Source organism: Suncus etruscus, chromosome 7 (assembly GCF_024139225.1).
Source record: "Suncus etruscus isolate mSunEtr1 chromosome 7, mSunEtr1.pri.cur, whole genome shotgun sequence".
In the NCBI taxonomy this organism is placed as follows: Eukaryota; Metazoa; Chordata; class Mammalia; order Eulipotyphla; family Soricidae; genus Suncus; species Suncus etruscus.
Window position 1 is genome coordinate 104590093 of NC_064854.1, and position 27720 is coordinate 104617812.

Genomic DNA, 27720 nt, shown 5'->3' on the forward strand with positions numbered 1-27720 from the left:
GGTTGTTACAACCAGGACTAGACAGTATGCATCCCAGGACCAACAACAACAAAAACAAAAAGCTCTAACCTAGCTTTTGGTCTACAATCTGTTCAACAAACAAGATCTCCAATTCCAGAGGTCTGACTGAGACAACCACAAGTGAATGAGTCTTCCAGAAACATAACGAAAGACTCTATCCCAGGCTCCATCCTAGGAGCAACATAATGACCAAAAACACCAACAACAGAAGATTATTTAAAACAACACTGAAGAAGCAGAACTGTTAGAACCACAAAGAAAGCCTTCATCAGAAGCTCCATTCCTCGAGCTGCAAAGTCACCAAGATCTTTAGATACAGAGGTCTGATTTTACCATCCATGCCAAAGCAGAAGTCTTCCATACACCACAAAAGCACCGAGGGGAGAGTAAATGATCATGCAAGGAGTCTATAGCTAATCCCATGACAGTATACTTCAGGGATGGAGAAACCCTGTATCTCCTAGGCCAAGGGAATTCCCTCTATAATATCCCCAGTAGTTACTGTGCCTATGCAGGGGGGAAAAGGAAAAAAAAAGCACAAAATAATCATTTTCCACATATATATATATATATATATATATATATATATATATATATATATATATATATATATATATATATATAGATTGTTTTTTGACGTCTTTATTTTGCTGTAGATATTGAAGTTTATGTCTCTCTTTTATTTTACATTATTTTATCTTATCTTTCTCTTTCTTTTTGCACTTCAGCATCATTTGATTTCAGAACTGAGACTATTGTGTGGTGCTTCTCTTTATTGCTGTAGGGCTCACTGGATATTTAACTTGACATTTACTTTTGTATTGTTATGGTATTTCAGTTACCTTTTTCATGTCCTCTCTCAAACTGAGGTTGATAGCCACTAGAAGGACTTCGCCCATTTTCTGCATATTTTAATTTTTAAAATTTTTTCCTTATTCTTTACCCTATTCTATTGCTTTTGTTTTCCTCAAAAAAACCACATCACTCGATTTATCTAGCTTAACCTCTCAAATAGAGGGAGAAACAAGGGAGGGCACCAGGACCAAACAGATGTATGATCATTGATAGTAAGCTAGATAAAGAGGGGACCACCTACTTTAGAAGCCCGGGGGTGATGGTGGGGGGGATGGGTTGCAGAATGGGAATGGGGAAGGGGGGAGGACAAATTTGGTGGTGGATATTCCCCTGATTCAATGTAATTTGTACCTAAAATACTAATGTGAAAGATATGTAAGCCATTATGATCAAAATAAAATTAAAAAAAAGAAAATTTTTTTGATAAATTACTAAAATGTATTTTTTTATTTTCTTAATTACATTTATAACTACCATCATTATAAATTGTCTAGGGTCATTTAAAATTTAATTAAGATGTATTATCTAGTATAGACATGTATATTTTATACAATTATATATTATAGACATGTATATTTTCTGACCCCAAATTTATATGTTGAAGTTCTCACCTTAATGTTTAGAGAAATGAGGAAGGCTAAATGAAGTCTAATGAGTGGAATCCTGCTATGAGAGGATTGTGATCCTAATTACAGGCAAAAGAAGACAAGGTAAAGGAAAATTTCCTCTACCTACACATGGGCTCAGAAAATGATTATCATAATCACAGAGAAAACTTTCATCAGAGGACCAGAAAGACAGTATAGTGGGTTGAGCACTTTCCTTGCATCTAGAGTCAATCTTCAACACCACATATGATCCCTAGGAGTGTTTTCTGAGTATAGGGTCAGGAATAAGCACTGAGTACTACCAGCTGTGGTCCTGCTGTAGACCAGCTTTCAATCCTGGACTTGCAGTTCCTGGAACAGAGAAAAATAAATGTCTGTTTTTTTAAACCTTCTTGTCTCTAGTATCATGTTATGGTTGCCTGATCAAAATGAGATAATGGCCAGTAGGACAAATTGCTACTGACATGGATTTACTCTGTATCCTTTCCAGCCTCTTTGTTAGCTGTCAAGTAATGTTTGACCTGAAGCTGCTTGAAATCCAAAGCTTCTCCTACCAACTTCCTCTCTGTCATTACTTTCTTCTTACTCAGCACTAAAATGTCATACTATTATTTTAACATTGTTATCATGAGTATTTTTCTAAAGAGCAATATTCTTTTAAGAGCATTTAATTAAGTTTATAGTTTTAATCACCTTTTTACTATTTATTCTTCCTTATATGGTAGATTGTGATACTTTTCCACATTGGGAATCTGATGCTCTCTCTGAAAACTGGTTCTACCTTCATGTGTTTTAAGATACTTTAAGATTTGTTCTCACTAGTATCTGACTTTTACTTCTACCATAATTTAACATACCATATGTCTCTGTATAATTGTCAACCCTATTTAAAAATTAAATTATGATAAATTTTGTTTCTGTTTGTTTTGCGACCACTTCTGGCAGTGCTCAGGGGTTACTCCTGGCTCTGCACTCAGAAATCACTCCTGTCAGAGACCTAAGATGGAATGTCAGGGATCAAACCAGGTTTGGCTGCATGGCATATGCCCTACCCATTGTGGTATTGCTCAGGCCCTGATAAGTGAGTTTTAGGCATACAATGTTCTAGTACCAATCCTACCACCAGTGTCAGCTTCTTTTCACTTGTGTTCCTAGGCTTCCTTCTAGTACTCTAATCCTCTTTATAAGACTTTATTTAGAATTTTTTAAAGCATTGTGATTTACAAATTATTCATTGTTGAGTTTTAGGTATATAATGTTTCAGCACTATTCCCACTACCAGTATCACCTTTCCTCTATCCCATGCCTCCCCTGCACTCTGTTCACCCAGCCAGCCATCATAACAGGTACCCCTTTAAGCTCTGTTAATTATGGGTTGTTGTTGTTGACTCCATGGTTTGGATATTTACTTCCATCCTTTCTCAACAGCACCAATACCTGAACCCCCTTGACTCCTATCCCCAGTTTTTTCCTCCTACTCCACTCTATTTCTTTCTTTCTTTTTCCTCACTGTACACTGGGGTCAGCCTTTTAATAGTTTGGATCTCGTTTACAGTGTTTGTTGATGCTGGTTTATATATCCAGCTATATCACTCTTCTATACCTCTAAAGTACTTGAAGTTGTTAGTCCTGCCCTTCTGTTACTTCTTGTTCTCCTCTCTTTACTTTTCCCCTTGTATTTTTTTTTTACTTCTTTGTTCTTCTTCTTCCTATACTTAGAGATCAAGAGTTCTCTAGATATCCCCCTTTAATACATTATAGTCCGTCATTTAGTTTATTCTGTATACCACAGATAAATGAGATAATCCTATTTCTCCTTCTTCTGGATTACCACTTAACATGGTATCTTACATTTCCATCAAAGTTGCAGCAATTTTCATGATTTTTTAATAATTTTTATTATTACCATATTGGCTTACATATCTTTCACAGTAGTATTTTAGGTACACGTTAACATTGAGTCAGGGGAATTCCCATCATCAAATTTGCCCTCCCTCCACCCCTGTTCCCATCCTGCATCCCTTAACCCCCACCCCACCCCCCTGGGTTGCTAGAATAAGTGGTCCTCTCTGTGTCTAGCTTACTACTTAGTGATCATATATTTGATTGGTCCTGGTACCCTCCCTTATTTCCCCCTCTGTTTGAGAGGCGGAACTAGATAGTTCAAGTTATGTGGTTTTGTTTGAAGAAAGAAAAAGCAATAAAGTGGGGTAGAAATCAATAAGCCGAAAATGGGTGTTTTCCTTCTAGAGGCTCTCAACCTCAGTTTGAGAGAGGACAAGAAAAAAGAAATTGAAATACCACAACAATACAGAAAGAAATATCGAATACAATATCCAGTGAGCACTACAGCACTAAAGGCAAGCACCATTTAATAGTCTCGGTCCTGAAATAAAACCATGCCAGAGCACAAAAAGAAAGAGAAAGATAAAATAACGTAAAATAAGATTGGGGACATCAACTTCAATATCAACACTAAAACAAAGAAGTCAAAAAAGATAAAAATAAAAATAAAAAATAAATTAATAAATAAATAGATTAAAAAAAACTATTTTGTGCCCCTTCCCGTTTTTTTCCTACATAAGCATAATAAAAATTGGGGGCATTAGAGAGGGAATTCCCTTGGCCTAGGAGATACAGGGTCTCTCCACCCTTGAGTATAGTGTCATGGGGTTGACTATAGACCCCTTGTCTGTTCATTTACTCTCCCCTCGGTGCTTTTGTGGTGTATGGAAGACTTCTGCTTCGTCCTGGGCGATAAACTCAGACCTCTGTATCTAGAGATCTTGGTAGCTGCACAGGTCAAGAAGTGGAGCTTATGATGAAGCCTTTCTTTGTGGTTCAAGGAGTTTTGTTCCTTCCGTGTCGTTTTAATCCACCTTCTGTAGTTGGTGAAGTTACGTGATTTTATTGTTCCTTCCAGTTATGTAGTATATTCCATTGTGTGTATATCTCACATCTTCATATTCCACTCATCTGTTCTTGAAAAAATAAGTTGTTTCTGTATATTATCTATTGTCCTATGTGCTGATCTGGCTAATGGTATATCGCACCTTATTTTTTTTAAGTTCAAAAATAGTTTATGACTTTTTATAACAAAATCATTGCATTGTGTAATTTTGGTGTCATGTTGCTTAAAAGATAAACAGGGTAGCAATGTATTTACCAGAACCATGGATGTGCATTTCTTTTCTTGCACAATGAAAGTTACAAGATTCTCAACTATACATGCATGCATTAACAATATCTTTATAAATGATCACTTCTATGGTGTTTTAGAATGTTATAGTAATAAAGAGTAGGACTAGATAGCACACAAGCAATTGTCAAGATCTTCAGAAGGATGGAAATTTTGATGCATTAGATGGGATCAGAAGATCATACACTGTGGCAAATGATGAAGTAAACGCATTCTATATGAGCAGTGGTGAGAATGGAGTGTTAGATAAAGAAACCAATGAATTTGATGTAGATTCTTCAGACAGATTAAATTTTGTAAGTTAGTATTTTACAACTTGGTCGTAAATTTTCTCAAGTGTAAGAATTTGACAACAATGCACAAATCGATCACTAACATGTTAAGTATTACTATTTTTTCTGACTAGAAAAATCTTCACTAAACTGACAAGAAGAAATGATGAGTATTGATTTAGACTATTCAATCTTAATATGTTTATGAGTATGCCACATAGCCTACTCTTGTACTGAAAGCTGTTTAGTAATGATTTTAAGTGATACTAGCACAATAAAATATTTCATATAGTTACATCTCACTATTTAAAATTTAGCAAAAGTACATGATAATCACGAAGAATGATAGTATGAATGGGAAGAGGAAATAATTGAAATCAAATAGAGGTTAATTTTTTGAAGGATTGTAAAAATGTAAGTTACAGAATACTTTCAAACATTTCAATACTTTTGGTTTGAAGCATACACATCAAATAACATAAACCAACCAAAAAATGCAATATGTGAATCTTTGGAAAACCTTTTTTTCAATATGTGTGAGAGACTGTTGAAATTCATAGAATAATTTATACATAAAAGGATTAGCTGAAAATGACCAAAAGTACTCAATAGATTATTTATTAATAATTTCTAGATTTTGCCTCACAATCTTGTTTAAGAATCATTACTATAAAGAGGAAAGGTAAGTAGCTTCCATATGATATAATTAGATTTGGTATATTTGTTATCTATTGAGATGTAGCAAATAGAAATAGAAAATAATCAAGATATATTATTTCATATAGACTCTGAGCAGCAGAAATCCCAGCTGGCACAGCTGGTGGTTTGTTTCAACATCTAAGTAAGCTGGAGCTATAGTAACAGAAAATGTGAATGGGGCTATAGGATTGCCTTCCAAACTCTCCATAGAACTACACAGAATATGTTTTTCTTGAGTGAGAAGGCAAGTTGTATACCACTGTTTTTGTAACTTAACCATTGAAGTGATAAGCTATCGCTTTGTTGCCAGCACACAGAACAATGAATACTGGCTCTGTGTGTGAGGAAGCCAGTCTACACTCAATGGCCATCCAAAGAACTTAGCTCCTTGCTAAATAGGCTTCTCTCTAGGACTTCTCATGCTATAGTTTCTTGGAGTGATTCAAGCTATTAATGTAAAGGGTTTTTACAGAGGGTTAGAGGTCTTTTCTAATCAGAAGAAATCTCCCAATATATTTCAGAATTCTGACACAGATAGGAAAACTTCATAGAATGAAAGCACCTTAGAGTATGGAAATATCAACTCCCCAAAACCAAACAAATAAGCAAGCAAACAAATGAAAACAATACCTCCAAAGGTCAAATAGAGGGTTCCCATATGACACATTCAATTCTTGGATTTTATTGTCATTGAAAAAATCCCTTTTTAGATATAAAATCTAAGAGGGTAGAAGAATGCTCATAGCTGTACCATGCAAACAATAATTTAGATAAAGTTAGAGTGATTTTAATAACAAGTGATCCTAGGCTTTAAAGGAAGGATTATCAGTGGGATAAAAAAGAATATCACCTAGTGGTGAGATGATATCAGAAGCCACTCAGCCCTTTGATCTGTGCAAAAACCAAGATCACTAAATACAGAAGACTGACTATACAACCAAGACTGAGCAGAACTTAGTACAGAAGACTGATTGATTTTGACAATCACAACTGAGCAGAACATTTCCTAGTAACACAAAAAAGACTTTATGGTTTGACAATGAGCAAGTCCGAAGTCTATAGTAGGGCTCATGACAGTATGTTTCAATGGTGGAGATATCCTGTATCTCTTCAGCCAAGGGAATTTCCTTTCTAATTTCCCTAATACTTGATGTGCTCATGCAAAAACAAAACAAAATAAAACATCTCACCATACCAGCCCCCCCCTTTTTTAAATTCATATTTATAGCTTCTAGACAGGGGACCCCACCCACTTTCTTTTTTTTTAATTAGCAAGCATTCATAGAACATGAATCCTTTTTTTCTGCCTCATATGTCTTCCTACAAACTGAGAAAAAAAGTGGATGGTAACAGGAACAAAGCAGTCTAATGAGCACTGAGTGGAAATAAAAAACGATCAGACTTAAACTCCCAACTCAAAGCTAATGACAATAGAATCAAAAGACCCAAACCACAAAAAGCTAAATACAAAAGGGACCTGTTACACTAGCAGATCAGGGGGCTAAGGGGGGAGGTATGGGATGCATGCTGGGAACAGTGACAGAGGGAGGTTATCACTGGTGGTGGGAATTGCCCTAAATTACTTTCAGTATGTACCTTAAATATAACTGTGAAAGACTTGTAATTCACGTTGGTCTCAATAACAATTTTTAAAAAAGAAAGAAATTTGTTTCAATAAATAAAAAGGATATTCCAGACAAATGCAATTGCTGCATTTGCACCCAACCAGCTTGATAGATTCACTCTGTTCTCAAAAGAGATGAAAACCAAGCTGTGAAAAATTATGAGTATATTGATCACACAGCGGACAGCTGGAAGTTTCAGGAGGAGAGGATGGGCCAAGTCCTCACCCTGCTGAAGTCATGCCTGCTGAAACCATCATCTATAATTGTCGCTTCACCAATGGCCCTGTTTCACCAATTTTTTTTGCAGACACCAATATGACCAGGTGTACTAGTATTGACATTACCAGGACAATTTTTAATATAGTGTACTGTGAGGGCAGATGATGCTACTTTCTACTGGGTCTTTCATTTTGAGATATAAAGCTACCTTGGCATCAATATTTTTCTACTGGAAAACAATGAAGAAACTGGAAAGAAAGAAAAGCCCACACAGCATGCATTTCTTGGGCTAGCCTGCTCTAAATGTCTTACAGAATGTTCTTTTGATAGTCAAAGTTGTCTCTAATTCTATTTTGAGTCTCCTGAATAAAGTATATCTTGAGATAAGGATTGAGACAATGCAGTACAATTACCTTTCCTGGGCTGATAACAGACACACAGAGAGTCTTCGCTGACCACTGAACACTTTCAAAATACCTTGAACTTGACATGACATTACCTCTGTTGTGTGAAATTGATCATAAAGACCAATCCCAGTATATTGTGGGAAGGGGCTACTCAAAGGTAACAACTAGAAGTCAGGAATGATAAGTGACACTTTTGGAAGTTGACTAGTACAATTAATGATCTTGAGTCAAATGACAAGTAAAATTTTTCTCAGTGCCAAGTCATGAGAGTAACTCTATTTATAATATGGCCATTAAATCTTCTTAACGCTAAGTTGTCTCCTGATTCTTTAATATTCGAAGGATCTTTTCTTTGCATTAAGTTAGCTTTGATCAGTTTCTGTCACAAAAAGACTCATAGCTAATAGACTAGTTTTCAAAATAAGTAAATGAAAGTAAATACAGCTGAAGATACTTTTAGCACTGTGAATGCCTGGTGCTAAAAACAAAGACTTCTGTCAAAATTCTAATACCTGGATATAATCAAGATAAAGCATTAGATAAAATCATAAAGAGTTATATTCTATAAAACAACTGATGTGCACTCTAAAAATGTCAAGGTGAAGAAAAATAATAACTGATGAATATTTTCTGACAACTAAACATAATGTAGATTTCTAGGTTGAATCCTGAGTAGGGGGATATTGTATCTTATATAGACATTGAAATCAGTGATGATGATGTTTATATATAGTTTAGTTTATATAGTAGCTTTGTAGCAATGTCAACTTTCCTGATTTTACTAATCAAATAAGATATCTTTTTTTAGAAAAATACCTTGAAATATTCAGGGGAAGAAAGGATATCATGTCTGTAGGTTATTCTCATATGACTCAGAAAACTATGTGAAAATGAGTGAATTATAACATTAAATAGAATCACAATTGTGAATCTGGCTCAAGGATCCTAAATTAGTTTGCTATTGCTGTTGTGCAAATTTCAAGGAAATTAGTGGGTTATTTTTGTAGATCATATATTTGGACTAATTTGACTGAATTCTGTCAGTCTTGCCATTGGTTAGAATCAAGGTATAGGCAGAATTGTATTCCTGTAGGAAGGGTCTGGATAAAGAATACATTTTCAAGCACCTTTTGTTTGTTGGCAGAATTTAACTTTTTACTGTAGGAGTGAAGTTTCTACTTCCTTTACATTTTTTTTATTTTAAACTTTATTTATTGATTTATTGATTGATTGGTTGTTGCTAGCTCTGCACTCAAAAATTGCCCCTGAGTGGCTGGGGGACCATAAGGGCTGCCAGAAATCAAATCCGTCCCTTCTTGGGTCAGCCGTATGCAAGACAAATGCCCCACTGCTGTACTATCTCTCTGACCCCAAACTTTACATATCTAAAAATATTGGTAAAATCTCACTTTTGAGACATGGGCCTGGAGGCCAAATTTTTCTCTACCACATGTACAAAAATTTTTATTGTATTATTCTTGGCAGATCTATGTAAATTTGACCCTACATAAAAATGGAAAATTCTGAAGATTCTTAATCTTCAAGAAACAAATCAAGAAACTGTTGACATTTTTCATGTTTCTGATGGTTTCTTTTTCTCCTAACAGTGTTGGGTCTGTTTCTTTCTTCCGTTCTCCTGTTACCTTTCAGGTCAACACCAAATCAAAGAAGGGACCTGTGAAGTGGTTGCTGTGCACAGATGCTGTAACAAGAACCGCATAGAGGAACGATCACAAACAGTTAAGTGTTCTTGCTTCCCAGGACAGGTTGCTGGTACTACTCGGGCTCAGCCTTCTTGTGTTGAAGGTAAGTTCATTCTACTTATTTTCTCCAGTATTATAGAAGGACTTAAGATACCAAGAATTTCCCTACTTTACAGTCTTATCAATGCAAAGAAAACTAGGCTGTTGAGCTCTGTCTTTCAAAAAATTGATGAATATGTAATTCAAACAATTTCTTGATGACATAATAAGAAAGTTATTAGTGCTGTTTTGTAAGAGACATCTGGGAAGATTTAATTATATAGGCATTATATAATCTCACCAATCAAAATTAGTTTCCCCTAAGCAAGCTTTTCTCCCTCTTCTTCTCTAAAACTCTATACTAAAAAATCTGCCTATTTTTATTCCTTCTACTGCTAAAAATGAATATTCTCTTTACTTCCAGTTTCTTACTATATAAAAACGTACTTGAAAATAGTTTGGGATCATGCATCATTCATTTGTGTGTCAACATCTAGTATAGTAGTGTGGCAACATTTGAAATTAAAAAGAAAAAATGGGTAAATATTGATAGTATAGTTGATTCCTTTGATGCTCCTTGCTTATTTCATAAACAACTTGTTAGAAACAAGCACCAGTCCCCAGAGAAACAGGTATATGAATTTAAGTATTGCAGCAATTTATTGTAATATAAAACATCCTTGAATGAACATTTCTAGTCTTATCTGAATGTTGAGGGGTCAGGAATTAAAACAAACATATATATCCACTCATGCAATTCTTAATTAACTGCAAAAATTTTTTGACTATAAAAATATTTGATTTGATTTTTCTACTTTCTATCTACCACACTGAGACACAAATTTATAGATTCTACTGGTGATCAGTATAAGGATAATTTTGACTTTTTTTGGTCTTTTTGTTTGTTTGTTTTGGGGCCACACTCTCTGACACTCAGGGGTTACTCATGGCTATGTGCTCAGAAATTGCTCCTGGCTTGGGGGTTCATATGGTATGCCAGGGGATCAAACTGTGGTCCTTTCTAAGCTAGTGTGGGACAACAGATGCCTCACTGCTGTGCCACCACTCCAACCCCTGTCTTTTTTTTTTTGTCTTTTTTGAGAAGGTCACACCCAGCTGTGTCCAGGGCTTACTTTGGCTCTGAGCTCAGTGATCATTAGTGATCATTCCTGACAGTGCTCAGGAGATCCTATGTGGTGCTGGGGATCAGTCACATACAAGATAAGAGTCATACCTGCTATGTTTTTTCTAGTCAACCAATTTTAAAGCTGGAAAGTTAAAGTGGAAAATATCCCACTTGTAGTTTCTTTTGTGAGAACAGGTGGTTTGGGTCACACCCAGCGGCACTCAGGGGTGTTACTCCTGGCTCTGTGCTCAGAAATCACTTCTGGCAGGCTTGGGGAACCATATAGGATGCCAGGAATCGAACCGGGGTCCAACCTGGGTTGGCCCCATGCAAGGCAAACAAATGCCTGACTGCTGCGCTATTGGCCCTCCCACTTATAGTTTCACATAAGAAAATTGGAGCATCCTCTGCACCCTGCAACTCTTTATAGACACATGTCTGCAAGCTAGGGGACCCTATCCTTCTGTCCTGTGCTGTATCACTCTGTTCCTCTTGGTGGGAGTGGGGTATTTTTCCTGAAGCCCTGGCAGCTACACACATACCACCCCACATCTGCTGCCACACCAATGACCCAGCTTTACCAATTTTCTAGTAAACTCTGCAGAGACTCCTACTCACCAAAAATGTCAAGTATGCTGGATTTATGGTTAACATCTCCTGGGACACTCTGGAACCCGTGATGGTTACCTCCCCGACTGCCTATGTACTTTTAGAAGTTCTGGAAGCTATGCCCATAAACCACTGGTGTCACTGTAGGGCTCATTTTCCAAGCTCTAAAGATACTAAAGTCCTGGACCACCATAATTTTAATATTGACTTCCCAGTAGGAATATACCAAATTACATGTGAAATTATCATAGAAGCCACATAATAGAAAAAGCCAACAATGGGATGCTCAACTACCAATAAATAGTTTATTAAATTATAAAAAACTGGAAGAGGAAATGTACAGTTTCTTCTCTGAGGAAGACCAACAATGGCCTATAGGCACAAGAAAGAATGATTATCATCACATTATAGTAGGGGAATTCAGATTAACATGACAAGACATTATTTTATATCAATGAGAATGTCACATATCACAAACACTAGAAAAAATTTGTTGGTGCCAATGTGGTTAAACAAAAACTCTCATCCACTGTAGGTAGAAATTTTGTTTGGTCCAACTCCAGTGGAAAACAGTATGAAGGCTTCTCAGTAATCTGAAAATTGAGCTGCCATATGATCAAGCAATTCTACTTTGAGGCATCTATCTCTAGGACAGAAAACATGCATTCAAATGGACACACACACACACACACACACACACACACACACACACACACACACACACACCCCACTATTTATTGCAGCACTCAGTACAATATCTAAGATTTAGAATAAACCTAGATGCCCCAAAACAGATGAGTGGATTATGAAGATGTAGTATATACACACAATTGAATACTTCACAGCTGTAAGAATGAGTTAAACCATGAAATGTATTGTAACTTGGATGTAACTGGAAGATAAGTTAAATGATATAAGCCAAAAGAAGGATAAGCAATGTCCTGCCTCAGCACTGACTGTTTATGATTCCTTGTGGGGATGTCAGTCTCACCGCACTGCAGGTATGCTAGCTGTTGGGCTAATATTTAATCAGGGATTTTTTGGGGGGGAGGGGAGCAAATGTGAGCATTCGCCTCCATATATTTCTTCTCCGGGTAAGAATGGCAGCTGTAATCATGCCCACAGACACAATTTCCACGTTCTAGTCAGACAAGCTCCATAGACTCACTCTTTTCTTGAATGAGATGTAAACTGAATCATGAAAGCTTATGGCTATACCAGCCCATGCAGCACAAAGTTGTCTATCTCAGGAATAGAGGGAGGGCCAAGCCTCCATCTTGCCAAAGCCATGCTTGCAGAATCACCATTTTCCAGATTGCCTGCCTCATCACTGACCTTCTACAATTCCCTGGAGATGCCAATCTGACCACATTTCAGGTTTTTTTTTCCCTTTTGAGTGAGTGCAGCCATCTTCCCCATATTGACTTTCTTCTGGAAAAGTCTGGCAGCCGTAACCATTCTTACATATGCAGTCGCCATGTTCAAGTCTGGCCTTCTTCCAGGATGCCCTGCAGCTGAGTATGTGCCCCTATAATTCATAGTATCGTAGCTTTGAATTTGTGGACAACTTTATTTGTTTGATACTGTCATCCCTAGTGGAACACCCCAATTTAACAGGCTGGACTTAAAACAACAAGAGCTTAATAAACCTTCTGTCATTGTATTAATGACTTCATTAATATTACAATAATTTTCACAAATTGCTACTGTATTTCTTAGTTTTTCTTTCATTTTTCTTTTTTATCTTCTCTTCCATTTTATTATTTTCTTGCCATTTTTCCATAACTTTATTTTCACTTATCTGAAAACAAATGTATTGTGATCAACTGTCAAATATATGATATTATATAAATAAATTAGTATAAACACAGGACGATATCACTTATTTGTGGTATTTATACCACAATAGCTGTATGAGGGAATGCAAAGATTCAAAATTGGGGATGCCTAGATTACTCTTGGCCCTAGAATATAGGGAGAAAGAAAGAAGGGAAAGAGAAGAAGAGAAGAGAAAGATGAGAAGTAAAGGGAGGTAGGGGGTCAAGGAATTAAGGCATATTATTGATGGTGTTAAGGCATGATAGAACTAAATATCCAAAACCGCAGAGTCAACATTGAGTTCTTGAGCCCTAAATTTTAACAGCTGAGCTGAAAAAATATTCCTTTCAAGCTGCCAGACCAATGTGGGAGTTAGGGACAGTGTTCTATGGGAGGAAATCTGGAAACATAAGTGAAGGGAAGTTAACACTGTAAGGTGGAACAATTTTGAAAAAGTGTATGTATAAAACAACTATGAATATTTTTTAAAATCATAGTGCTTTAATATAAAAATGAAAGAAAAACCTTACAATCACACATAATTTAGGTAAAACTGTGTCATTAAGTTCTTAAAGCTCAGAAAAAATGACTGGGGAAATACATGCTAAATTAAGATTTTATAAAGGTAAAGTAGTATGTATGTATAACTGATGATATAACAAGTACAGTGTCATCTCCATTTTTACCTTCTGAAGATATTGATAGTTCTTCAAAATTTATGAATATTTATGCAGAAGAGATATGATGAGAAGTTAAGGTTAATTCAAGTCAGGTTTTGCTGTTATTATGCAGAAATCCCTTCCATTTATAATAGCTTTTGGGATTTAGAGTTTATGGGTAAGAACTTGTGGACCTATAAAAGTATATTTAAAACATAAAAAATCATTTGAAAGAAATATTTTATGTTTCTATAACCCCATTTGGAACAGTTTAGAATATTTATTTTCTCCATTAGTTGATTTAAAATCATATTCTATCACCCTGTTTTATTTCAATGAGTTCATTTCTTTATTCCACTGTTACCTCCATAGGGTGGGGGCTAATATGAAATTGTGGTAACTTAAATCTTCTTACTCTTTCATTTTATACACAGTGCCAGAATGATGCTTCTCAAATAAACATAACAAACCAGAACTGTCATATCACTTCCACTTCTAAAATCACACTTGAATGATTTAAAATAAGTCCAGATTTGTTAGGTGGTTTATGAAGTTTTGTATAATTGAGTTCTGTCTTACTAATCTCTTTCTTTCTACTAATCAGTTTTAGCCCAAAGGATATCCTTTCTAATCCCATCCATTTCTGCACTTTATTTGCCTATGTTATTGACCTGTATCTTTACTTTCTGCAAAACATATTTTGTTGACTTAATTCCTGCTTTCCTTTCAAATCAATGTTTTTGTATTTTTAAGTTTATCATGACATATATTCAATTTTGTCCTATGAACTTTTGTATATATAACTTCCTGTGGGTCTGTGAGTTACTTGAGAATAAAAACTATTCTCATATTTACATATTTTAATTTAACTGGTATGTAAATGAGTTTCTTTTCATAATGAGAAGTTTTTTAATTGTTTTAATTTTAGATTGTTCTTATTTGTACAGCACTCTGCTAGTCTCTGTAGACATTAAGATTGTTTTACATGAAGTTATGGATCATAGAAAATTGTATTTACTCTCTGTCTAAGCTAAAATCTTTGAATGGAAAGAGTCTTCTTAAATAATGCTGTATGAAACTCATAGCACTTGTATAGTATTTCCCACATTAAAAGTCTGTATAGTGTGTTAAAAGATAAAATGAGTTATGCTAAAATTATTTCTGAGTAAATGTCTGCTTGAATGGGACACCATCCAATCTAACTGATGGAAAGAGCTGCTAAAGGTTGTACAAAAACAAAGGACCTTATAAACAAAAGAGGACAGGAACAAGAATGTTATGATAGCCAAAAAGATAGGGTTGGCAATTTCAGTTTACTTTGATCTTTTCTTTAAACAATTTTTGTGGGGGTGGATGGAGAACAGTTGGTAACACACTGCATGCTTACATGCAGCTGTGAGGAATTCAGTTCCCAGCATATCCTATGATCTCCTAAGCCACCTAGGAGTGATTTTTGAGTGCAGAACCATGGCTATAACCAGGTATACCACAAAAACAAACAAACAAACATATTAAAATATTTTTATTAAGGATTAATTGAGCTTCATACAGACAGTATCCCAATACCAAAGATCCAGATATTGGGGTATTCTGTTAATACTCTCCTCAAAGCACTTTATGGATTTTTTAGAGCATTCCCAGTCAGGAGCCTCCAATTATTTCAAGGGGCTATAGATGAAAATCATGTAAATGGGCCCACATACTGATAGTAGGGAACTAACCTGTAGAATATTTGGAAGTTAGCCATGATTGGGAAAATGATAGGAAATAATGAATTTGTGGAAACTAGGGATCTCGATACCATATTAGCTAAACAGTGGTGGTTAGGAAATTGTTGAGTGACTGCTTTAAATGTTGGTTTGGTAACATGGAACATAACAAAAATGACACACTCCTTTTTGGTTGTCTTTTACTTTTTAGAACAACAATAGTTACTATTAGTATCAGATATGGAAATACTTTATATTAAATTAATTTAAAGATCCCTTTAGCCACCATCCTTAAATAAAGTACATTTTTCTTTCCAGCCTGCATATTTTTCTATTTAGAAATATATATATATATATATATATATATATATATATATATATATATATTTGGGTGCCAGAGCAATAGCACAGTGGTAGGGCATTTGCCTTGCATGTTGCTGACCCAGGACAGACCTAGATTCGATCCCCAGCATCCCATATGGTCCCTCAAGCCAGAAGTGATTTCTGAGTGCATAGCCAGGAGTAAATCCTGAGCGTCACTGGCTGTGCCTCCCCCCCCCAAAAAAAAAGAAATTACTTCTGCCAGACTCAGAGGACTTTATGGGATGTCATGGATTAATCCATTAATCCATTAATCCAGGTCAGCTGCATGCAAAATAAATGCCCTGCCCCTGAATATGTGTTTTATACAAATGACATCACATTGGATATTTCTTCTGGAGGGGGCACTCCTTTTGGTACCCAGGGCTTATTCCTGGCTCATCACTTAGGCTTCACTCTTGTGAAGGCTTAGTGTACTACATGTGGTGCTGAGGATTGAACCTGTATTAACCACCTGCAAGTCAAGTTTCTTCCCTGCTGTACTATCACTATATCTCCAATATTGGTTATTTCTTACTCCACCTAGTATGCATTATTCCTATCAATATTAGGTCTGGGGATTTTGTGTGTTAGTACATAATAAAATATCTGTATTTTTTAATTAAATCTTTATTTCAGCACCATGATTACAAGAAGATTGTAATTGGATTTCAGTCAGAACATCCCCCTTCGACTAGTGCAACATTCCCACTACCAAAGAAATGTCTTTAAAAACAACAACAACCCTAGGGGGCTAGAGCAATAATAGTACAACAAGTAGGGCATTTGCCTGTACACAGCTAACCTGGGTTTGATTCCTGGCATCCCATATAGTCCCCAGAGTCTGCCAGGAGTAACTTCTAAGCTCAGAACCAAGAATAACCACTGAGTGCTGCTGGATGTGGCTGTAAAACCCAACTATGAATATTTTTGTAATCATGGTGCTTAAATAAATTATTAAAAAAAAACCAAAAAACAAAAACAAAGAACTAAGCAACGACAACCCAGCAACTGAGCTCAATGACATTCCATTCTATAGATAGGCCAACATTAATGTATACATGTACATAGTATATACTCACACATTTTAAAGAATCTTTCTTACTAAAGGTTATTTATCAACCACAAATATGCATTATTATAAAATATTGGAGTGAAGTCTCACATCTGTATATTATATTTAACTCAATGCACCCATCCCCAAAGGTTCAGTCAGACCTTTCGCCTACCAAAACATCTTCCCATCCATCTCCACGTTCCCCTATCCCCTGTTTATTTTATAGTACACCTGATTGAATCACCTCATTCATGATTATCTGTATCCTTTTCCTTTCTTCTGGCTTATTTGAGTAAATTTAATCATAATATCTTTTATGCCTGGGATTCTGTCCACTGAGAATGTCATAGAGCAGTAGGTAACCATGGGGAGAATTCTGCCTGCCTTGTAATGTGATTTGTCCAAATTGGTCAGACTCTCATACTCACAGCTTTCTGTCTAGATCTTTGTATGTTCTCAATGTTTAGGTCCTTCCCTTCTTGGACCTCAGCCCTCATAGTTACATCTCCTCTCTGCAGGGCTGAACTCTGCTGTGCTGTCTTAGCTCTTGAGAGTGTGGTGGGAGGAGAACTCCACCTTTGAAACTGCCAAAATTCCTGGGATTCCTAGGCTAAGCAAAACACTCAGGTGGCCAATTTGTTTCATCTCTTCTTAATGGAAAAACTCACTGGGGTACTAAAGAATTGACTGACCTTACTGTTCTCAGGCTGCATCCATTTGATCTGTGATTTACAATGCCTCAGTTTGCCTACGCAGTAGCCAAACCTTAGATATCACTCATTTCTGCCAACACTGTGCACTATTTGCCGCTCACCTCCTAAAATGTAGATTCATGGATTAAGCAGTCATTTTCCTGGTGATAACTTGATGTTGGTTGTATTAGATGTATAGTTGATTCTTTTTAAGGGCGAGTTTTCCACAGTGTGATCTATTCCTCCCTGTTTTAGCCATGCCAAATTTCAGTCTTTCTGCTATAGAGGCACATTTGGCTGTCTCTGTGACAAAGCACATAAACTCACAGTCCAAATTAATGACTTGCTTTAGAATTATAGGATTAGTAATTGCTATTAATTTTCTTCAGACAAGAGTACACAGTCGACCTTTCTGTAATGATGCAGATATATTTTACCTGTGTATGTGTGTGTGTGAGAGAGATACAAAGAAAGAGAGACTGTAGATTTTGTCCAGTACAACTCGTAGCTACTAATTACATTTGCAATTGAGCATTAGAAATGTGACTACTATGATTTTTTTATTTAAATGATAATTTTTGATTAGAAGCTTCTATATTGGACAGTGTAGTATAAGCCTTATGTAAATATGTAATACTAGTCTAACATTTGTGGTGAGATCATACTAACCACCGAAAGATGATTACAGACAGTGTGTCTTCATACTTGTGTCTCTCACACCTGGCAATGCCTGGCAAGCAGTCAGTGGTTAATAAAATTATGTTGTATTTAAACACAACAGTAGGTATAGGAAGTTATAATTTAGGCTTTACTGACATTTATAAGTATTTTCAAATTCCCCTGGATATGTTTCCATAGTGCTTTGGGGGCTTTACCTGCTTAATCTTTGTCTCAAAATAATTACGAGGTATCATGCTGCTAATTGGCATATGGGCAGACCTAGTCTCTGCTGGTATGTTCCTCTTATCTTATTTGTCAATAAGAATAAAGAAGATCAAAATATAAAGCTCACTTAAATTTACATTTAAATTAAAACACAGACAAAGACAAAAAGAAGTTGGAGAAGGGCATCCATTAATGTTATCATAGAGTATCCTTGTGCATTTTGTTAATCCACACCACTGATACTTATCTGGCATGTCAGTTGTTCTTTCATAAAATGATAACTTTAGTTAATTAGTTAAACAGATTGAACAATTAGCTGTTTTCTCCCCATCAAGTTTTGTTGTAATACTTATTTTACAAATACTCCCACATTTGTGAATTGTGTCTTTAGTAAACTTTTAGCATTTGGAAGGGATGGGATATTATTTGATTGGAACTTGGCCTCTCAACAAAATTGTTTTAAGCTGGTGAGCATTCTTGTCTATGAATCTTCATCAGGCATATGCTGAGTTTTTATTTTGTGATAGAAACTTTATTATTCCATGTTTATCCAAACACAACTCTATAAAATAATGTGGAATAGTTTTGTGATAAAAAGATAAATGTTTAGTACAATGAAGCTTTATTTTATTAAAATAAACACTTTCTAAAATAAGATTTAAAAATTATTAATAAGATAAAAATGTAAGCATGGAAGGGAGTTACTTTTTGTTTTGTTTTGTTTTTGGGTCACACCTGGTGGTGCTCAGGTGTTACTCCTGGCTCTGCGTTCAGAGATCACTCCTGGCAGGCTCGGGGGACCATATAGGATGCTGGGATTCAAACCACTGTGGTCCTGGATCTACTGCATGCAAGGCAAATGCCCTACCGCTGTGCTATTTCTGGCCCTGAAGGGACTTACTTTTAAAAGCTTTTTTTTTTTTTTTTTTTTTTTACTTCTAAAGAAATGCCAAATTCTTTTGACTTGTCTGGGATATCAGAATTTTCTTACTTAAAATGAAGTATTATTTTCAACTTTGTTGGTGTTGCAAATTTTGTGATGAGAAATAATGTCTCCTGAAGATGTGTTTGCTTAAGCTTTTCTTACCAGGTGTGTCCTTGTACCACTAAAAATGGAGCAGTTTTGTAATCTTTCCTCAATGGCTGTTGGGTGAGCAAATTGGAAATGTGCTTTAAAATAAGCAGTTAGGACATATACCTTGCATGTGTTGATTCATTATCAAAATTTAATTTAACACCTTTGCGCTGAAAATGTCCTAAATTTTGGTGAGTAGGGTGATAATTAGATTTAGGCCTCGCCTTCATTGAACTCTCAATTTACCTGGAAAGAAGGAGCCAGAGAAAGTACCCCATGAGAAGCAACTAATTTGATCCCAGTTTTAGGAAGGAGTAACTAAGGAGCACAACATGAAGTATAAGAAGGAGCAAGGTATACTTGGAAGCTGGAAGTCAGTCTTAATTCTTTCTGTCTCAGAAACAGGAGAGACAAAAGTGAGGAATTAATCAGAGGTCTTGTTATTCTCAGTCTTACTTCAAATCACACTTTGCATTTAATTTCTACCTTCCAGGAAATTTGTATTTTAGGTGAGTAGACGAAAGAATATGCCACTAAGAAAGGGGTGGAAGCACTAGGAACAAAGTTCATGTAAAATTCACTTAATTTTTTTGTTTTTGTTTTGGAGACACATCTGGAAATTTTAAGGGGTTATTTCTGTCTCTGCATTCAGGAATTATACCTGGTGGTGGTCAAGAAAATAGATGGGGGGGTAGGAAAGAAAAAAAAAAGAAAATAGATGTTGGGGATCAAATATGGGTTGATTATATGCAAGGCAAGTGCACTAACCACTGTTTTATTGCTTCAGTCCCTTCTCTTAGATTGTTGAGAATCGAAGGTGATTCAAATTCAATAGATCATATGATCAGTGTTTGTTTCATGGTGAACCTAGGGTGTGTGTGTATGTGTGTGTGTGTATGTGTGTGCGTGTGTGTGGTAAGAGAGAAGTAGAAAAAGAGAAGTGGGGAGGAGATAGGAGTAAGACACAAATGTAGAATTGTAGAATTACCTGTTGCCAAGGCATTAAGGCAGATGATATGTTTGTTATTATGTCTTATTTACAAAAAGAATTCAATTAGAGGCTGGAGCTATAGCACAGTGGTAGGGCATTTGCCTTGCATGTGGTCAACATCTGACAGACCCAGGTTTGATTCCTGGCATTCCATATGATCTCCCGAATCTCCCAGAAGCAATTTCTGAGCAGAGTGCTAAGAGTAATTAAACTCTCAAAAAAAGATTCAATTAAACAATTCTTGTTTACAAAATTATTGGTACTTGAGGTTTAGGTATATAATATTTCAACTCCAATCCCAGTTCCGGTGTTCCTTCACCTGTGCTCCATATTCTGTCATCCACTATCCCATTGTCAAATGCCCTCTACCCACTGCCTACCACTGTGGCAGGCATATTAAAATCTGGTGGTTACAGTTTAAATTTTATGTTTTCAATATTGTTCAATCTGTGCGTTGAATATATAGCCATTCTCTCTCTCTCTCTCTCTCTCTCTCTCTCTTTCTCTCTCTCTCTCTCTCATCCCCTCTCATCCCCCAATATAACCGAAGACCAGTTTCCTTTCCCCCCAATACTTTCCTTTCTTATCTTCTTCCTTCTCTGATATCTTTTCTTTGTTCTTTTCCTTACTAGGCTCTAGTGTCAAAGGTGATTTAGGCATCCTCCTTGGCCATATTACTTTTCCTAATATAATTATTTTATATACTACAGATTTCAATCTCAAATTTGTCATTGTTTATATATTACTTTTTAAATAATTTAATTAATTATTTTAGTTTTGGGGCCACACCTAGCAATGTTCAGGGCATACAGTCTAATCTCAGGGATTACTTTGGAGGGTTCTGGGGATCATATTAGGTGCTGGGTATTAACCTAGGTTAGCCAAATGCAAAGCAAGCACCATACCAAATGCACTTTTGTTCCAGCCCCTATATTACTTGTTTATATAGCATTTGTCAATGGACATTGAAGTTCTTTTGCTAATTTGACTATTTTGAATTATGTTATGCAGAACATAGTGGTGCATGCTCAATGTTTTTAATGCAGTGTTTTTTATCTTTTCAGTAAGTGCCTGGAAATGCTATTGCTGAATCAGAGAGAATTTCGATTTCATTTTTAAAGGAATATCTAATGTTTTCTATAGATGCTACAGTAATACATTTGCACCAGGAGTGCACCAGGGTTTCTTCTTTGTCTGCACTGTTGACATCTGTCTTTTCGATATTATTCTTACAAGTGAGAGATGATGCTTCTTTGACTTTGATTTGCATTGCTCTAATAAGAATAAGTGAAGTTGAGTATTTTTATTTGCCTGAAAGCCACCTTTGGAGAAATAGAATGACCTAATTTGAAAAGATTATGATGGATGTCTTGAAATAACAGTAGATATCTAAAGATAAAAAATAACTAAAGATAAAATACATTTAAAATCTCAGAGCAGAATAAGAGATAAGCAGAGGGGCTTAGACTTGCCCTATATACACCTCGTAGTGGTTCTATCCTTGGCACCCCTGCACACTGCTGGAAGTAAGTTCTGAGCACAGCTGGGGATGACCTCTTCCCCCCAAATGTCTTTGAGAATCCAGCACCACATGATTCTTTGAGCACTTCTATGAGAGACCCGTAAGCACAGAATCCAAAGTAACCCTTAAGCCCTTGGATGAGAGCACAAAACTCAAAAGAAAAGTAATATTTCAGGATACTGTTTTTTATTTTCTAGACAATAAATATTCTAGGACGATGTCATAGTAATCTTTCTGTTCATAATTTCAGTGTAAAATATGCTTTTTAAATAAAAGTTAAGTCAACAAATAAGAGTTATTTTTTTTCTAAAAAAAACAAAACAAAACAAAAAAAGAGTAGTTTTTGAGTCACACCTCACCATGCTCATGGCTTTCTCTTGTTTCTGCTCTCAGCGGTCACTCTTGGCGAAGCTTGGGGACCAAACATGGTGCTTGCTGGGTATTCAACTCAGTACTTGCAATGCAAGTGTCCTTCCCACTGTGCTGTCACCCCAACCCCAACAGTTATTCCTGAGAAGTTATCCTGTAATTGTGTCATTGTTAATCTATTTGAAAGTATGCATCTATACTCTATAATAACTCTATAAATACATACTTATTAGAGTGATATTTCAAACAAAAGAAAAAAATACCCAAATCAATTTTCTGCAACAGAGTACAGAAATATGCAGCAGAAATAAAATAGCCAATTAAGCAAAATAGCTAATTAATTAGATTAAATTTCTGCCTTAAAACATTATGGAGAGTACTAGTCACCAGAGCTTTACCTATTTTCTTTCTTTCTTGTTGCATAAATGTATTAATTTATCACAGGTTTGCAACTTGAAGATAGGTCTTCTTTTTGTATTTATAAGTCAGGACAACATGGGGCTTTTTAAAGAATTTATTTTAAAACTAGAAATGACAAGACACTTTCTCATTTAAAATGTATTATTTTTTGTTAAGAGAAAAATACGCTTCCTGCAAACTCAGTTTTTTTCTGTGGAGACAAAGCTCAGTTAAATGGGCAGATGTTCTAAAAGTTATTTTAATAGAATCCTGCTTTGCGGTCAAGCTTCTCATCTCAGAATGGCTCACTATGCACTCAAACCTGAAACTTCAGGCTGTCTAATCACCTTATACATTGGCAGGTCAAATCTTCCTTTTATCTGTGAGTTACTTTCTAAGTCAGTTCTAAGGCAAAGGATTTGGAACTTTCATTTCAGCTACTCTGGTGGCTCTTATTATGTCTCTCTCTTTCCTTAAAGAATATTTGCTATTATCTTTCATTAAAAATGCACTGCAGATAAGGTATCTATCTGTACAGAAACTCACTCAATGCCTTATATAATACCAAGATATGAAGGTAATCTTTTCTTTGGCAAATAGAAATATTTTAAATTCCAGGAAAACTTCTATTTTAAGGGGTTTATTGTGAATCTCTCTTTTGAAAATATGCTCTTTTATTTGTCTGATTAAACAAAATACACAAATAATTTTATAGGATTTGGAATAAATTGATGCTTCTTTTCATTATTTATTTGATAATTTAAATAATTAGCAGGATAAAAACAATTTTTTATAATTAAAGATTGGCACTTTTTTTTTCCTTACGGTGAATGCCCAAATCCATCATTTCTCTCATTAAAGATTCTTCTCTGGGTTTTGATTTAGAATTGTCTTCTAGATTACCATGATTCTGGTTAGTAAATACTGTCATTTCTCCTGTAATATTGAGATTATGTCATTCATCTGTTTCTTCTGAAGAAAACTTTTTCCTCAGATTTTTCATCTTATCATTGACATTTAAATTGCTTTTTAAAATTGACATCCCTTTATATCTCAAATTCTTTCAACTTGTGCTAGAACATTTTTTTTTAGCAAAAAAAGTGTTCCCTGATTATTATATCTCTTACTCAGGAGCTTTTCATAACTTCTTCCTGCTTACAAATCCAAGTCAAATCTTGTGTTGACCAAGAGAGTCTCAATGGTAGCTATTGCATATCGTCCTGTCACTCCTTCCTTTTCTAAACTATCTGCCAAGGCTTCCTGTGAATAGTCCCTATAGAGCCGAAGCTTCTCAGAGGAGCACTTTGGTTTCTACTAAGTGGAAGAATATTTGCTGATCGAATGGTTTAAAAGATAGAAAAGTATTTTAAATTTAGCTTTCACTCTGTGTAAATACATCTAAACTCTGTCAACATTCAGCAAAAGGTATTTTAAAGAAAAAATTGGGAACTCTATCTTATTTATCCATGTATCCTTTTGGGACTCACCAAGGTATTCAGAAAATGATTGACTGCTCAATACCTTGGCTTTTTCAGAATCTATATAGTGCATATTAACTCTAGCTATTAGAAATTGTGGTATAGTGGGACAAGTTCTGAGTAAAAACAAAAATCTAGATTCTGGGTTGATTTTTCTTTTCACTTTAGTGACTTTGTGTAAAATTCTGTTTGGTATTTTGGGAATCATCTGAAATAGAATCTCCCATTTCTCTAGGGACAATCAAAAGGAATAGCAAGAAAAGGTGATTTGAGAATGGCAAGAATATTTGCTATGTTGTGATCAAATTGTTGTGTTATTTAGGACTTAAAAGAAGATGTCTTTTTCAGGCCTCACCCTAATGTTCAGTGGAAATATTTGACAAAATAAATAACCATTTGTCTCAGTTTCTATTTTTAGTATTGGTACCTTCTTATTGAAAAAGTAAATGGTTCTTCTGGATCATAAATTTGCTTTATTCAGGTATTATTGCTTTTGTCAGAATCAATCAGATAATAGCTCTGTACTTGGCTAGAATTAGGAATCGATGTTGCAGACAAAAAAGCCACAATGCCCAGATCCTCCTTCTGTTAATGAAACCATTTTGTGTCTGTATCATGCCACATCTCATTTGCCTATGAATTTTAAACGCACTGACTTGCTGTGCTACCTACCTATGCCATTGCTTTATATAAACAACATTCCTAGAAAAGATGGCTACTAGATAGAAGTATACTTTTGAGGTTTGAGCATGGGCTTTTTAGCAATAACTATCCACATCCAAATACTGACTCATTGCCTTCAAACTGTGTGATGCTGTTTAAGTTATGTAATGATTCTGTTTTCTTTTCTCTACACAATTTAGGAATATGCTGTTTAACCTCGGGGTTGCAAAAGATTGAAATTGGGAAATATTGCACCATAATCAGCAAGGTGCCTTGTCTTCAAGAAGCAACTATTAGGATTTATAAAGATATGCTTGACATTCATCTATAGAAAACATGGAATTTTTATACTGTGAATACTTAGAAAAAAATGGTTAGAATAGGGATATATAATATAGAATTATTGTTTCAACAGGAAATGCAGGGCTGAAAAATTTCCCTGACCCAACAACCCCAAACCAGGACCTCTATCTTATATTAGTTAATTACCTGGAATCACTTTGAAAATTAATCACAATCTTTTTCTTCTTCAGATCTGTAGGCTCTAACAACCAGATCAATGATTTGTTTTTCAAATCTGCACCAAACTGAGAGCAAAAGTGCTATTTTCTATTCTGTGGGCTCAAAAAAACAAAGATTTTCAATGGAGAACTGCTGTAAGACTTAGTTAAAAGTAGGGGGAAGAGAATCCATAGGTGAGATAATTACTGTAGAATGTAGTCATATGAGGGAGTGCTAGGTCCTTCCCTCTTCATCTTTCACTTAGTAATTTTATTTAGTAATTGTTTTCAAGTGGTTTCTTACCACATTCTGGAAGTGGTTACTACTTTTAACCTTTTGCTTTTGGCCATGCAAAAAAAAAATCAGATATAGCAGCTTTGCTTTGTCAATGCACCATTATGACCTACAACAAAAGATGATAATATTCAGTACTGTACATGCTTCCTTAAGTTACCAGGGGAGGATTATGTTCAAACAACCTGCTGGAATTTGAAAATAATGTTAAATCCAAATGTTTTTTATGTAATCTATTTAATGTAATCTATGTAACCTATGAAACACCATAGCTAAGCCTCAATTTCCATTGACACGTTCAGAGTGTTTACATGAAGCTTATTTTATAATGGAGTATCTAAGAGCTTGTATTCTCTATTGAACATCATACTAAAAGTGAAAGCAGAATGATTATCTATGCTTGGGATTTAGTGACTGGTAGTTTCACCTGGAGGTCTACATCCAACACCATGAGATCATACTAAACTGTGTTTCATTGAACTGAAAAAAAATTAAGATCAAACTTTGAAATATGGCTTATGCTGAAGACTTGCTGCTTTTAAACCATAGCCTTGTTTAGCCACAAACTAGGATAGCTAACATTTTTTTCCTTTTTTCCTTTTTCTTGGTTGTTAAACCCATTGTGCTTAAATATAAATACAACATTAGGCATCATGTAGAGACACTCAGAGATCACTCCTGACTATACTTGGGACAATATGGGATACTGAAAATCCAGCCTGGCATGGCCACATAAAAAAAGCAAATGTCTTACCCACTGGTATTATTATCTGGCCAATAGTTATCATTTTATTGAGAATACAGTGACTAGCCCACAGTTAGTCAAGGCTGACACAGATTAGCTTAGTCTCTGAACATAGATAGGATGAGGTTCTATTTTCAACACCATTTTATGTGTATTAAAAATAGAGGCTGACAAGAATTAAAAAAAAAAACATTTAAGGCTCTCCTAAAAAGAACCATAAACTAGTTGAACTTCAACGTATTTACTGACATCTCACTAATAGTATTACAGTTAGCCAGAGGCAAAGCAAGAAATATTTTATAGCATTTATAGCTGATTCACTTTTTGTCAATCCACTTACAGTTAGAAAATTCATTATCCTCTCTGTGTCTTTCAAGCATTGGTCAGGATTCATGGAATCCACTCTGAGAAGCTCTTGAGTTTGCCTGAGCTGCTCCATATAAGAGCCCTGTAGTACAGGGACCTGGGTCAACCCAGAGCTATGCACTGAGGCTTCTAGGGTATACCAAGTTATTCTGGAGATAAAACTTGGGTCAACTTCATGAAAGGCATGCACTTTTGTCTGCATACTATCCCTCTGTACTGTGGTAAGGTAATTTTTACTGCTAATTATGAGATTCTATATAATAAAGATCATTCAATTTTAGGTTGTTTTGCATTTTGAGGAAGAAACAGTGTCACAGGTATTATTTGGTCTTTGTTTTTCAGCTTCCATCGTGATTCAAAAGTGGTGGTGTCAGATGAATCCTTGCTTGGAAGGAGAGGATTGTAAAGTGTTGCCAGATTACACAGGTTGGTCCTGTAGCAGTGGCAATAAAGTCAAAACTACAAAGGCAAGTATAGACAAAGCAGAGTGATGATTTACAATATCAACACATAATTGATAGTAACTTGCCATTAAGAGGATAGAACTATTTTATAGAGATAAACCTGCTTGAGCTCTATGACTCTGGTCTTTTAGAATGCCTCTTCAGTCATCCCTTAGGCCAGATTTTGTATAGCAGTGATTTACTAAGTGAACTTGTAAGTTTTGGAAATTTTTTTGTCAAGTTCAGTAAATCTATTTCATCTCCTCCATGAACCATATTTAAATGGAAGATTTTAGAGTTGCACCTGAGTAT

The 27720-nt window shown here is 35.5% G+C and overlaps 1 protein-coding gene across 1 annotated transcript in view; it reads left to right on the plus strand.

Annotated features, from left to right (window-relative positions):
* Positions 1-27456, plus strand: part of TAFA4 (TAFA chemokine like family member 4) — a 165211-nt gene extending 137755 nt beyond the window's left edge. The window contains exons 6-7 of the mRNA XM_049777670.1: positions 9556-9711; positions 27308-27456. Of these exons, the coding sequence (XP_049633627.1) occupies positions 9556-9711; positions 27308-27456 (305 nt within the window). The remainder of the gene's footprint in view (positions 1-9555; positions 9712-27307) is intronic.
* Positions 27457-27720: the final 264 nt, after the last annotated feature.